An 11,850-nucleotide genomic window follows, 5' to 3' on the forward strand; every position below is an offset into this window, starting at 1 on the left:
CTGTTGCAGCAAGAAAAGAGAACAACATGCTCTTGTATATCCTGGATTTAAGCTTGGCATGAGAAACCCAATGCAGAATACAAGTGAGATTAGTTGACTGTGCATTCCAATTAAGCCAATTTTTGATAGCCTCTAAACACCTCTGACTGTATATACATTTGAAAAAGAGGTGGTCAATGCTTTCCTTTTCCTGTCCACACATTAAGCAATCCTGATCAATATTAGGCTTGAATTTAACAATTCGGTCCTTTGTGTGTAGTCTTCCCCACATAACTAACCACATAATAAATCGATGCTTGGGAGTAATGAGTCTATCCCAAACAAACTTCCTCCATGATACTCTAGATTCTTGAGGAAACAGCAAGTCTAATCCCCATTTGATAGTATATTCCTAGGACAAAAAAGAATCCTGAGAAATTTTCATTATGAAACTATCCTTCACAGCCACTAAACACTTCCAGTACCAGCTGCAGTCCATGGGACATTTATAATCCCACCAATTGTGATTCATCAAATAGACACTATTTATCCACTTGAAAACAGGCTATCTTTCTTCTTGGCAATTGCCCAAACATATTTTCCCATGGCAGCCATGTTCCAATCATGTAATTTCTGAAATCCCAAGCCACCTGCAGCCCTTGAGACACAAATATTCTCCCAAGCAATTAGCCCTGGTAAGTGAGTATCCGAGATACCTTTCCAAAGAAAGGCTCTACATATAGCTTCAACCTCTTTTAACAATTTCTTAGGCAAAATCATAATTTGAGCCCAATATGAATGAATTGAGATTAGGACTGAATTGATCAATGTGACTCTCCCCATATAAGAGAGGTTCTGAGTACTCCAAGATCTAATCCTGCTTATCATCCTTTCCAATATACATTTACATTCAGCAGAAGGAATTTTTTTTGAGCAAATAGGGATGCCGAGGTACCTGAATGGGAGGTGGCTGCGAGAAAATCCAGAGACCTCTAGGACCCGATCAACTACAGCTTCAGGCATACCGTGATAGTATATGGCAGACTTATCAGAGTTGGGAACCAGGCCCGAAGAAGAGGAAAATAGCTTCAGACCTCTGAGCATGAGAAGGATTGAAACATAGTCTCCATGACAGAAAATAAGAAGGTCGTCCGCAAAACATAGATGGTTTAACTTCAGATTGGAGCATTTATCATGGTATTTGAAACCAGATAAAGTACCCACTTTACTCAATATTCTTGATAGATACTCCATTCCAAGAACAAACAGCAAGGGAGATATGGGATCCCCTTGCCTAAGACCTCGTTTTGATGCAAAAAAACCATGCATCGATCCATTGAGAAGCAAGGAAAACTTGGGAATTTTAACACAAGTCATTATTTATTCTGAAAAGTGTTGAGGAAATTCAAAAGCCTTGAGCATCTCTTCAATGAATCCCCACTCTATTGTATCGTATGCTTTCCTTAGATCAATATTAATCATACAACTAGGCTTGCAATTTTTTCGCCCATATAATCTCACCAAATCCTGACAAACCATAATATTATGGGCTATGTGTCTACCATGTACGAAACCCCCCTGGTTTTCAGCAATTAAATAAGGTAATACTTGTCTCAATCTCGAACAAATCACTTTCGATGCAGCCTTGTAAATCACGTTGCAGCACGAGATTGGCCTAAAGTCACTCACACTTCGCGGACAGATCATCTTAGGAATAAGAGTAATGGTAGTGGCATTAATCTCCTTGAGTATTCTGCCTGAGGTCAAGAAAGATAGTATCGCAGATATCACATCATACCCTACCAAATCCCAGTTATCTTGGTAAAAACTACTACCAAAACCATCCGGGCCTGGGGCTTTCATTCCAGGAATAGAGAACATGGCTTCTTTGACCTCCTGTGCTGTGTACTCGGCTTCAAGAATTTTGTAATGTATTTCAGATAACTTTGGTCCAATATTAATAATGCTCTGCTTCACCCTATATCTGTTAAACATCACAGAGCCAAGAAGATGTTGATAATATTGAAGAAATGCTCGCTGAACAGTAATAGGAGAATCACACCAATTCCCTTGCTCATCTTCTATTGTATAGATTCGGTTCTGAAGTCTCCTTGCCCGCAGAGAAGCATGAAAGATTGCTGTGTTTTCATCTCCATTGGTAGCCCAAGTAATTTTAGCTTTCTGAGCTAGAAAAAAAGAATATGCCTTGGATAATTTGGCATAATTCTCCCTAGCATTCTGTTCCTCTACCTGCATTCGGGAGTCATGAGGATCTTTATTCACTTTTGTCTGCAAGTTCATCAATTCTTCTTTAGCAACCATTTCTGCTTTGTGTAGATCATTGAAACCTTCTTTATTAATCAGCTTAAGGACATGTTTCAACCGTTTGAGTTTCACTGTCAATTTGTACATAGCAGAACCAACAGCTCCTTCTTGCCAACTCTGAGCAACTCTTGCACCAAAATCATCTGCATCTTTCCACATTCGAAAATATCGAAAAGGTTTTTTGCCACTAATCACATCTTGATATTAAGACACCAAAATGGGACTATGATCAAAACAACCCTCAGGTAAGAAAATTGCTTCTGAATGTTGAAACACATCTGCCCATTCAGGATTAACCAAAACTCGGTCTAGCTTTGAGAAGACTCTGTCCTCTGGCTTTTGCTTATTACTCCAGGTGTAAAAGTTCCCAGAATATTTTAAGTCCTCCAATTGACATCTTTCCACACAATCTCGAAATTCTTGAGTAGGACTTTTAGTACATCTTCTCCCCATTCTTTCATTAGGAAACAGGATATCATTAAAGTCACCCATAATTGTCCAAGGCCCCTGTATTTGTGTTGCAATATCCTCCAGATCTATCCATAGTTGAGTTCTCTTCTTATCTTCGTTGAAGCCATATACAAAGGTAACATTAAACCTGCCTTGTTTCTGCCTTGAATGAACAACACAGTGAACTAGTTGAGCTGTACAAAGTCTAATATCAACAGAAAACAAATTTGGTAGCCATGCTATAACAATCCTCCCTTTGTCAATCCAAGAGTTATTATTTGTAAAACACCAATTCTAAAATAAACTAGTGTATAGAGAACCCATGCTCTTATTCTTGACCTTAGTTTCAAGGAGACTAACTAGCCCAACTTTTTTAGAAAAAATCAATTGCTTGATTTCTTGATGTTTTAGTTGGCTATTAACCCCCCTAACATTCCAACAGAGGATCTTATCCATTGGAAGTAGAGGGATCTCCCCCCCCTTCCATATGACAATTTGGACCCTCCTGTTCCTGACTTTCTAGTATACCAAATCTATTAGTCACTTTAGTCATAACTGGTAAAGCTTCCTTATCTACTCTTTTCCCCTTCTCAACTCTTTGAAAACCCTCCTTATCCACTTTCAGAACCATTGTCTCCATCTTTGTCACTTTTTCTTTAGGAACCCATTGTTTCTCTGTTTCCTTCTCTATAAGCTTGTTCCTACACTGTTTAGTTTCATGTCCCAAACCTGAACAGCTATAGCAAACCAGGGGCAACCATTCATACTTCACTTCCAAAACAATGTCACGATCAAATTCATCAGTGAAAGAAATTGAAGCTGGGAAATCTTGTGCAAAGTTAACCTCAATTAAGACACGGGGATACATCAGCCGGTCCCTGTGTTTTGTAATGTCATCAACTTGTAGAGGTGTGCCTATCTGTCCAACAATCTTGAATAAAGATTTCCCCCCCCCCCCCCCCAATATTTGATATCCAATCCTTTTAATTGTATCCAAGTCGGTACACTAGTAATCTCCTCTTTAGAAAAGTCATCTATCGGGTTCCATGGTTTCATAACCACAGGCTTTCGATCAAAGAATATGTAACCTCCCTGTAGGACCTTATCTCGTTGTTCCATGTTCTGAAATCAAATGATAAAGATCCCCCGAGCAATCAATCCCACCTTAACAACATCCTCTTTCCACATTCTCCTTGCAAAACCATCAAGAATATGAAGAGGCGGATTAACTCCCATTACAAAACAAACTATCGATGACTGCCAATAGTTAACCTCCTCTGCAATATCATCAAAGGTTATTTTCACTTTTGAGCTAGTATCTCGCTTCAAATAACCATCACTTCCAGGAGCAATCAGGCAATCGCCTTGCTTGTCCATCTGACCCAAACCACTTTCGCAGGCAGTAGCCCCTGGACAGTCGCCCTTCTGCTTTGGTGATCCAACAAAACAGAACTCTAAATTCTTAACGATGTTAGATCGCAAAATCGGAGGAGGAATTTTCTTACCCGAATGTACATCTTGTGTCGTGCGATTCACAATCGTTAGCCAGTCAGAGAAATCTTGTCAAATCTCACTTTGTTTCCTGAGAAGCTCCTCCGTCGCTTCTGGTGAGTAATGCTTCTCAACCCATTGATCATCCACCTCTTTATCTTCCTCAATATCCAGCTCCGTCACTCCTAATACCTCATCCATTGACCTCGTTTTGATGATCCTATCAGAAGATGATGGACCATATTTCTTAGATTTCGGCTTCGATTTGGTTTTCCCAGCTGCCTTCACTCCTTTCGCCATAGCTCCGGTGAGACACCGAAGGAGAGAGAGATAGAACCCTAGATAAAAAATTAGTTCATGAAAAAGAATAGAAAAAGAAGTAAGAGAAGAAAGAGAGGAAATAGAGAGAGGTCAAGAAGAAAGAGAGAGAGAAAGATCTAAAATAGTCTAAAGCATTCTTTTAATAGTAATAAGGTTGTGAAAAGAGTTTTCTAGATGTTTTCATTTGTTACTTGATAATGCTCCAAAATATTTTTATTTGAATTTAAAATCACGTAACTCTAGCTTGTGTAATCTTGTAGGTCAAATAACACAATGTAAACGTCGAAATTTGACTTTCCTTGTGAAATAAGATTTCGTAGGTCTTTGAATAAGCTTTCCAACGCCAAAAAAAGTTAAATCTGATAAGTAAGTTGGGAGATATAATCAAAATACCAAAACTGTCTCAGATTCAAAATATCTCAGATTTTTCCAACAATTTAAGTTTGAATTCTCCTTTACTTCTCCAATCCATTCAAATAAATATCTTTTTATTGTTTTTCTCTTGATTGAAGATAATATTTCAAATAAATTTTGAAATATTTCTCAAATATCTATTTAACAAATGACAACCTGAAAAATACAACAACCACACATAAAAAGAACTAAAAATATAAAATATTAATAATAAAACTAAAAAAACTAAGACTAAAAAGTATTAAAAATCTATCCTATCAAAGACAAAGTATCATAAACCAGTAAGGCTATTGTAGCCTTTGAGTATTCCATAATGGAAATAAGGAAACATCGCGATGGGTTTCGCTGTGGGGCTGCCCTGGATAGTGGGCCAACGTGATTTGGATTGGGTCATTATGGACCAGTATTTAAAGTGAGTTCACTTCAATCAGTAATGATAAGTAACACAACTGATCAGTATTCACATCTTTGTGTGAGAGAGGTAGTACGCCTTCATAGAATTCAAGGTCTATCTTATCAGATGAAGACTCTATTATTACTTCCAAGTTTTGGGAAAGGTTGTAGAAGGCGATGGGTATACAGTTGGAATTTAATACAATTTATTATCCTCAGACTGATGGTAAATCAGAGAGAGAATTATCCGGTTATTGGAAGAGCATCTTATGAGATGGGTGAGATGTTATATCTGGATCCTGAGGTAGTTCAGAGGATCATTGAGGATATTAAAAAAAAGGGTTAGAGCTTGGATGCTCACTTCTCAGAGTAAATAGAAAAGTTATGTTGATTTGAGATGCAGGAACATGGAATTCCAAGTGGAAGACTGTATCTTCCTTAAAGTATAACCATGGAAAGGGGTGAGGAAATAAGGGCAAGTTGAGCCCTAGATTAGTAAGACCGTTTGAATCTTGGATAGGATCGGTCAAATTTCCATTGGATTGGCCTTATCTTTGGCACTGTCAGTAGTATACAGTGTATTTTGTATTTTCATGTTGAGGAAACATGTGTTAGATGAGACTCATGTGTTGAGTTATGAGAATTTGGATATTGAGGCTAAGTTATCCTGTGAGGAATAGCCAGTTCAGATTTTAACAGAAAGAACAAAGTTCTGAGAAGCAAAGTTATACCTTTAGTTAAGGTATGATACAAAAATAGTGAGGTTGAGGGAACGACCTGGGAACTGGAATCAGATATGCGAAATTTATATTACAGGCTGATCAGATAAAATTTCGAGGATGAAATTTCTGTAAGGAGGGGATAGTTATAATGACCCAAATTTCCTAACAAGGCTTGGGGCCTTGATTATGAGGTCGGGAGGGCCATAATGGATTTATTATGCAATCAAATGATTATATGCATGTTCAGGTGTATTAAATATGCATGTGAACCCATTTCTGTTCAATTGGGCAATTTTCATATTTTGGTCATTTTGGGTATATTTGTCATATATGTGATATGTGTGTGGTGCTTTATTATTATTTGGTTATGCTAGGGTTACCCAACACGAGATGATCCTAGGAGGCAAGCTAGTGGGAAAGTCACAACGGGATTCATACTTGACTCGGAGTGAGTCAAGGGGTATTTAGTACATTATCGGGATATTGGGTAATATGAATAAATATTTGATGATAAATTGGGAGTTAGTAAGATTAGGGGGAAATTCTGAGAGTTTTGACTATTTTACCCCCGGGGGCATTTTCGGGACCCCGAGCATTAGGATTTTCTTGAGGCTACTTAAGCTTGAAGTAACCTGTTAGAATTATAAAAGAACGTTCAGAATGTTCTCTCTTCCTCCCGTTTCCTTTTCGACACTCGATCACATTTTTGAAGGAAACTTGAGTTCTAGGACTCAGATTCAAGCGAGGATCAAGGCATATCGATTCTAGGAAAGATTAGAAGCTTTTTAGCAAGAGGATTTAGCTGGGAAACAACTCAATCGGAGGTAATCCAAGTTTTAAGTTCTTAGTTTTTAAATTTTTTAAGCTTTGATTGGATTTTATGTTTTGATGAGTTTTTGGATAAATTGAAGCTCGGGTTTTATTGGTTTTGGGAGATTAGGATGTTTGGGAACTTTAATTTTTAGATTTGGATAGGTTGGGGTCAGATTTGGAGCTTTGAAACTTGAAGAACACGAAGTTAGAACCCAGAAATCTAGTTTGGGCGCTGTAGCACTAGGTTGGTAGCGCTACAGCGCTAGGTGCTCTGTTTTGGGGGAGTTGGGTCTGCTTGTAGCGCTGTAGCGCCCAAAGGTAGCGCTGTAGCACTACACATCCTTCAGAAATAGGTTTTTTGGTACTTTTTGGGGTTTTAACCCGAAGGCTCGAGGGATGATTCCACCACCCTGTTTGGTGGAATTGGAGGTCTCGAGAGCGCGAGATTGGTCCTGGGATTGGGGTTTTGGAACTTCACCTCATTGAAACACCATTTATGGTTGTGACTAGGTTATCGCTAGGGGATTGGAAACAGGATCATGCTGGAGAGTTGTTCATTGGTAACCTGTGCTTGGACAAAAGGTAAGAAAACTGCACCCAGTATGTGATGCATGTGATGCATAAGATACATGTGATTAGTGCATGATCATAATTATGCTAGTGATTGTTAAGTAAGTATGATGAATACCTTGCATTTGGATATTTGACATATGATATATGCCTGGTTACATTGCTTACTTGTGTATGGCACTGACCCATGAGTCAGAAATCGGCACGAGCCGTATGGTATTGGCTTAAGAGTCAAGAATGAAATTGATGTGTTCAACACAAGCTGAAATGATTAGATCTAATCGACCTAAGCATTGAATGAATCATCATGAACATTAATGCTTGACCGACCTCAAGTTTGATGAAAATTAAAAGCTCTTGTCTAGTCTAAAGGCTAGTTACTTAGAGCCAGGGCCAAAAGGCTCAGGTGACTGCAACGTCACATGGCTATGGGTGTTGAGCCCAAGTTCGTGACTCACTCATCAGTCACTTATTTGATTAGGGTGCGGAGCCCAAAGTGCGACTCACTCATCTGATTAGGGCTACAAGCCCCATCATGGTTACCAGAATTTTAAACTGTTAATGACTCATCTGATTAGGGCTACAAGCCCCATGATGATTATCAAAATCATAAAGTGTTATTGACTCATCTTATTAGGGTCTAGAGTCCAAGTCTGTGACTTAATTGCCACTTATTTCTCATTATGACTTGAAAGTCATCTATACAAAGGGCATGCCCCATAAGTCATCTATACAAAGGGCAGGGCCCACAATCATTATTTGGACTTATTTGCATGCATGAATATGGCTATTATTACTAGGCATGCCTATTATGATATAGTAACATGTTATTACTGTTCATGAGCATATTGAGTTTTCTTGCTGAGCTTCGGCTCACGGGTGCTAAGTGGTGCAGGTAAAGGCAAAAGAAAGTTGGACGATCCTTGAGTTGGAGAGCTTAAGTGACGATGTGTACTAATGCGGCTGCTCGACCACCACGGCCGAGGGTTTAAAGAGGAACTAGGGTTACACCCTATTTTGCCGCTTAGGACGGCTGGTTGTAAATATTTTATTGTAATTAACGTTTAAATTATATTTTTGGGATCCCAATGTATACAGGTTACGTTTTAGTGAAACGTTGTTTCTTAACCAAAATTTTTAACCCTAAATCGTTAATCATACTTAGTTACACGATTATGGCCAAATGAATCGATTAACGAGTTTAGCACTGTTTAAAATGCACACCGTAACAGTCCCTGGGTAGGAGGGAGTTACAACGGGCATAGTACACAACATAGCATACATTAAACTCCCAACCGCTGAAGCATAGGGATACTTTCTCATATCCTCTTTCTCCTAAGGTGTCTTAGGACATTGTTCCTTGAAGAGAGCAATTCCATGTCTGGTCAGTAACTGACCTTTATTGGAATTCTCCATAGAGAATCTTTCAAGCACTTTATCTATAAATTTAGCCCGGGAAAGTGCCAAGAGCTTGTTCTTCCCATCCCTTAGGATTTGGATTCCCATAATATAGCTCGTCTCGCCCAAATTTTTCATTTGGAACTTTTCGGCTAACCACTTCTTCACGTTTGACAATGTCTCTACATTGTTCCCAATGAGAAAAATGTCATCACTGTAAAGAACTAAGAAAACCACCACTTTTCCTTTGATGTATTTATGCACACATGCTTCGTCGACATTCTGTTCGAAGCCATATCTTTTAATTGTTTTATCAAAAGTGATATTCCAAGATCTAGATGCTTCCTTTAATCCATAAATAGATTTCAACAACTTGCACACATTTTGATCTTCCCCATTCTTTATGAACCCTTCTGGTTGTACCATATAGATACTTTCATCAAGATAGCCATTCAGAAAAGCTGTCTTGACACCCATTTTCCATATCTCATAATCAGTGGCAGCCGCTATGGATAATAGGGTGCGAATGGATTTGAGCATGGCCACAGGAGAAAATATTTCTTCATAATCAACACCTTCTCTCTGAGTGTAACCTTTGGCTACTAGCCTTGCTTTGAAAGTCTCTATTTTCCCATCTACACTTGTTTTCTTCTTGTATATCCACTTACACCCTATGGGCCTGACATCTTCAAGTGGATCCACAAGTTCCCAAACAGAATTGGAATACATCGATTCCATTTCTTGGTTCATGGTTTCGTGCCATTTCTCCTTTCTAGGATCATCAATTGCTTATTCAAAGGTTAATGGATCATCCTTGTCTGTATCAGAAACAAGGACATGTGCCTCATGTTCGTAGTAAACAGGCTGTCTCACAATCCTCCCACTATGACGTTGCACTGGGGTTTCCTTTTTCAGGAATAGTGGTTTCCTTGGTTTGTCGTTTATCATTTAATGATGAAGATGATTGTGATGGAATATTATCAGCTGTGAGTTCCTCCAATACCACCTTGCTCTGAGGTTTATAGTTATTCATATAGTCATGTTCAAGGAAGATCGCATTTGTGGAAACAAATACCTTTTGATCCTTTGGACTATAGAAATAACTGCCTCTTATTTCTGGAGTGTAGCCAACAAAAATGCACACTTCACACCTTGAATCAAGTTTCCCTAATTTAGGTCTAAGAACATGACCAGGACAGCCCCAAATGCGGAAATGGTGCAAACTAGGTTTGTTTCCATTCCACAGTTCTAATGGCATCTTGCTTATGGTCTTAGATCAAAATGTAAGTCGCAGTTTGAAGTGCATATCCCCAGAATGAGAGAGGAAGTGAATAATAGCTTAACATAGACCTAACCATATCCAACAAGGTCCTGTTTCTTCTTTCGAAACACCATTTTGGTGTGGTGTTCCTGGTGCTGTGAGTTGGGATATAATACCATGCTCCAGCAAGAAATATTTGAATTCTAAATCCAAATATTCTCCACCTCGATCAGATCAAAGTGTCTTAAGAGTCTTACCTAACTGCTTCTCAGCCTCAGCTTTGATTTCTTGAAACTTACCAATGATTTCAGATTTCCTGTGTTCCTGAATCTGAATTTCGTTCCATCCTTACTTTTTGTCATGCTTATGCTTGTGGTGGACACTTTGGACCTAAGAGGACAGCTCGTAAGATATTTGACAGCAGTTTCTATTGGCCCACAATTTTCAAAGATTCTTATGCTTATTGTAAGGCATGTGATCGTTGTCAATGAGTTGGTAACATAACAGCCAAGGATCAAATGCCTCAAACTCCTATTTTAATTCTTGAGATCTTTGATGTTTGGGGTATGGATTTCATGGGACCGTTCCCAGCCTCTTTCAGCTATGAATATATTTTATTGGCAGTAGACTACGTGTCTAAATGGGTGGAAGCAATTGCAACTAGAACGGATAATTCAAAAACAGTAGTGGAATTCATTCGCTCCAACATTTTTGTGCGTTTTGGTACACCTAAGGCTATACTTAGTGATCGAGGCACTCATTTTTGTAACAAGAGTATAGAAGCATTGTTTCGACGCTATAGTGTAACTCACAAGGTAACAATTTCCTATCATCCACAAGCCAACGGGAAAGCGGAGGTTTCTAACCGTGAAATCAAATTGATTCTTGAGAAAACTGTAAATCCAAACCGGAAAGATTGGAGTACAAGGCTTGATGATGCCTTGTGGGCGTATCGTACGGCATATAAAACACCTATCGGTATGTCACCTTATCGGTTGGTGTATGGGAAGCCTTGCCATTTACCGGTAGAGCTAGAGCATAAGGCTTGGTGGGCTGTAAAGAAGTGTAACATGGATATGGTTGCTGTAGGACAACAACGAATGCTTCAATTGCATGAGCTAGAAGAAATACGAAATGAAGCATATGGGAGTTCGAGAATCTACAAGGAGAAAACCAAAGCTTTTCATGACAAACATATTCTTCGGAAGAGTTTTGTGGAAGGTCAGAAAGTTCTCATGTATCACTCTCGCCTTAAAAATTTTCCTGGGAAGTTGAAGTCTCGCTGGTTAGGTCCGTTCATTGTTACCAAGGTTTTTCCTCATGGAGTGGTTGAAGTTGTAAGTCCAAGTACCGAAAAGTCATTCAAGGTGAATGGTCAAAGATTAAAGCCATATTATGAATCAATGGAGAAAGAACAAGTTGATGTGATTCACCTCATTGACCCGGTATATGTTGATGAATGAAGCATTAAGTCGAGCTAGCGACGATAAACTTAGCTACTTTGTAAATTAGTTTATTTTCTTTATTTAAATTGAACATTATGTTTTTGTTGAGGTAATTTAAGTTTAATTTCTGTAATTAGAACTGTGAAAATCGTGAAAAAAAGCAAAAATGAAAAATTTTGAAAAAAAGGGGAAAGGGACTTAGGCCGCGACCCTTTTATGAAAAAAAAAATGATGAAAAGCTTAAGAGGCTTCGCAGGCCGCGGCACAC

At 38.7% G+C, this 11,850-nt stretch overlaps 1 protein-coding gene across 1 annotated transcript; it reads right to left on the minus strand.

The window, feature by feature from the left end:
* Positions 1–525: 525 nt before the first annotated feature.
* On the minus strand, positions 526–1,356 carry LOC133815236 (uncharacterized). The gene has a single exon (XM_062248092.1). It carries the CDS (start codon positions 1,354–1,356, stop codon positions 526–528), a length of 831 nt encoding a protein of 276 aa, XP_062104076.1.
* Positions 1,357–11,850: the final 10,494 nt, after the last annotated feature.

This window comes from Humulus lupulus, chromosome 2 (genome assembly GCF_963169125.1).
Source record: "Humulus lupulus chromosome 2, drHumLupu1.1, whole genome shotgun sequence".
In the NCBI taxonomy this organism is placed as follows: Eukaryota; Viridiplantae; Streptophyta; class Magnoliopsida; order Rosales; family Cannabaceae; genus Humulus; species Humulus lupulus.